General features: G+C 46.4%; 1 protein-coding gene across 1 annotated transcript in view; it reads left to right on the forward strand.

Moving 5' to 3' along the window:
- The window catches only part of CNTN3 (contactin 3), a 74,771-nt gene that overhangs the window by 63,696 nt on the left and 7,751 nt on the right, over nucleotides 1-3,324 (forward strand). The window contains exons 14-17 of the mRNA XM_031056371.1: nucleotides 516-586; nucleotides 1,398-1,632; nucleotides 2,176-2,291; nucleotides 2,953-3,139. Of these exons, the coding sequence (XP_030912231.1) occupies nucleotides 516-586; nucleotides 1,398-1,632; nucleotides 2,176-2,291; nucleotides 2,953-3,139 (609 nt within the window). The remainder of the gene's footprint in view (nucleotides 1-515; nucleotides 587-1,397; nucleotides 1,633-2,175; nucleotides 2,292-2,952; nucleotides 3,140-3,324) is intronic.

Genomic DNA, 3,324 nt, shown 5'->3' on the forward strand with positions numbered 1-3,324 from the left:
ATCAGTGAAACCCTTCCATGTAACAGGCGTGTGGCTCAGAAGAACCCATCAATTACAACCCCAGCTCACTTGGGATGAGGCTGTTTCCCAGTTTATCTGCATAGCATCCCTGGAAGTGTCCAAGGGTGTGGAATTCTGAGCAACATGGTCCAGTGGAAGGTGTCCTGGAACAAGATGATCTTTGGGGTCTCTTCCAATGCAGGAAGAGTTAACTCTAGAAAAATGAAGCTTGTCTGCAGTTTTTGGAAGTTCCTAGACACAGCAGGAGTGGTTAATAAATAATTAAATAATCTGTGAGCTGCTGAGGTTCTTCAGAACTCAGAGGAACCCCAGCCTGGCCCAGGGAAGGACCAGTGTGGGTCAGGGCTGGGGCTTTCCAGTACTTCCTACCCCAAAACCATTCCCCCTGGTTGCAGAAGGAGTATGAGTGTGGGTTAAACTCAGATCTTGAGGGTGATGTGCTGTGTTCTCCTGCCTCTACTCTGTGCTGACATCTCTGCATTTCCTTCCCACAGTTCCTGAAATTCCCCCCTCTGAGGTCAGTGGGGGAGGAGGCAGCAGGTCTGAGCTGGTCATAACGTGGGATGTAAGTTTGTGGGGAGAGCTCTTCTTTTCTCTCCTCCTTGTCCTTCTCCTTGTCCTTCTCCTTCTCCTTCTCCTTCTTCTCTCTCTGAATTTCCTCTGGGATGTGCAGGTGCTCTGGGCCCCATGTGGTGTGAGCCCTGCACACTTGCCTTCGTTTTTTAACTTCCATGTGTCCCTGGTCTGGATGGAAATCCCCAGGGAATTCAGCTTGGCTGGGATTGCTTCTGTTCTCAAACAAAAGTTGATGCTAAAAAGGAGGCAGGAGGGCAGGGCAAGAGGGCTAAGCCAAAGAATTGAGCTTTGCAGTGCAGATTTGCAGTTCTTGCTTTGCCACCATTAAATCTGGATGCATGTGCTAACCAATTTCCATTTATATTATGTATCCCTTTTTTAATGATTTAAAGAAGTGTTAATATTCTGTTCCTAGCATTGACTACTCTGTGTGGTTATCTAATCATAATGACATCAGAAGAAGGTTTCAGCCGCTGTATGAAGGTGGTATTGGATTCTCTAACAGCTGACCAAGCAATCATTCATTTTTTATGAACTGTGGATTGATGAAAGAAAAGCTGTATTTACTGAAGAGCATCTTGAAGCAGAACACTTAGTGAAAACCAGAGATTATACCTGAAAGCTGTCCTCTTATTGAAATGCAAACCTTAACACAGGTTATAGCGAGCACATTTTGCTGTTCTGTCCCAGAGTTAATTGGCTGAGGGTTTGATGATGAGTGCAGTGCCAGCACCTGAATCATGTCCTGAGTTTCTCCTGCCCAGCCTCCCCAGTGGCTCACAGCTGTTGTTCTGTCCCAGCCCGTCCCTGAGGAGCTGCAGAACGGGGAAGGATTTGGGTACGTGGTGGCTTTCCGCCCCTCGGGCACCACGACGTGGATCCAGACCGTGGTGACCTCCCCTGACACCCCCAGATATGTCTTCAGGAACGAGAGCATCCTGCCCTTCTCGCCCTACGAGGTCAAGGTCGGCGTCTACAACAACAAGGGCGAGGGGCCCTTCAGCGCCGTGGCCACGGTGTTCTCAGCTGAGGAAGGTACAGCCCTGGGCTGCCCCAGACCCTGCCACCAGCTCTTCTTGAGAGGCTCCCTGGAGCAGAGAATGGGCAGAGTTAAATTAATAAAGCAGGGATTTATTAAAGGCCTTCACAGGATTCACCTTGGGCAGTGCAAGAGCCCGACCGAGGCTCCACCCAAGGTGGATGAGGGTCAGGAGTTCTCTCACTTTTATCAGTTTTGGTCCATTTCCAATTGGTTAATTATCCAATTCCAGCTCCAGGTGATGCAGTCCCACCCTCCCAGTTTGCTCTCCTCCATTCCCTGTTTGCATTTTTGGGCTGAAGCTGCAGCAGTGTCCTTGGTTCTGGGGCTGGGAAAGAATTGTTCTGTGGGCCTGAGCTGTGAGGAGAACTGCTGACATTTTATATGGAGTTCAGAGTCACACACACACAAAATATAAAAGCTAAAACTTCAGGCATCAGTTCCAGCAGCAGCTCAGGGCAGTGAGGTGGGTTGGGACGAGGATTTATTTATTTATTCCCAGGTTTATCCTAAATCACCATGTTGATTTCCCAACCCAGAGCCCAGCACAGCCCCCTCAGGAGTGTCTGCCACCAGCCTGTCCTCCTCAGCCATCCAGGTGTCCTGGACAGCCATTCCCTGGAAGATGAGCAATGGAAGGCTGCTGGGCTATGAGGTGAGTCTGTGGGAATAAAAAATATTTCAATGAATCGACCCTATTTATGAAATAAAATCCACTCCTCTTTGTAACGGGCCATGGGCCAGAAGGGTTGTGCAGGCTGCAGCACAACCCCACAGATTCACCCCAAATCTTGCTCTTCTGCCCCACCAACAGCCAGATGGAGGATAATTTTTTCTGTCTTTGTTAAAAAAGCCCTTTATTAAAAAAACTTTGTTAAAAAACAGAATGAAGTTGAGTTTTGCTGCTTGTGCTGATGGTCACGTGTCTGACATAACTCCAAGCTAACATTTTTTCAGAAATACATTTACTTTCAAAGAAACTTCTTTATAAGGTACATTTTTCTGAGCTTAACTTATTTCCTTCTTAATGAAATAATGGTTTTCCTCTTGTCATTCTGTAGTTCAAGCAAGATCTAATATTTCAATTGTCTTTTTCCTGCAGTCACACTGAAGAGAGCAGCAAGCGTGAGAAGCAGATGGATAAGAGTATGGGGGGGTTTTTTTTCACAGTAAACATATTTCTGAAACTTTAATTTATTTCTACCTTTTTCAGCAGAAGGAGAAAAAAAAAGGCACTTAAAAGAGTTGAGTCCAACGCTGTGGGTGAACAGCCCATTCCATGCAAGATTTAAATGGTTTTGGTTTTTATCTCCTAGGTTAGGTACTGGAATAAAGGCCAGAAAGAAGAATCTTCCAACAGAGTAAAAGCAGCAGGGAATGAAACATCAATAAAAATTACGGGGTTGAGGAGCAACCTGGATTATTACACAGCTGTGCGTGCCTACAACAGCGCTGGGGCAGGGCCCTTCAGTGCCACTGTCAATGCCACCACCAAAAAGCCACGTGAGTGCCTCAGCTGGGAGGGGACACAGGCACAGATGGGGGGCAGCACGTGAGGGTTGAGTTTGCAGGGTCCCCAGGATGAAGGAGGAATGATTGAATCTGATTCAATCTTCTTAGAAGGCTAATTTATTGTTATATGATATGATATTTATACTGTTTTTATATTATATAATAGTATAATTTCA

The sequence above is a fragment of the Geospiza fortis genome, unplaced genomic scaffold (assembly GCF_000277835.1).
Source record: "Geospiza fortis unplaced genomic scaffold, GeoFor_1.0 scaffold70, whole genome shotgun sequence".
Lineage (NCBI taxonomy): Eukaryota > Metazoa > Chordata > Aves > Passeriformes > Thraupidae > Geospiza > Geospiza fortis.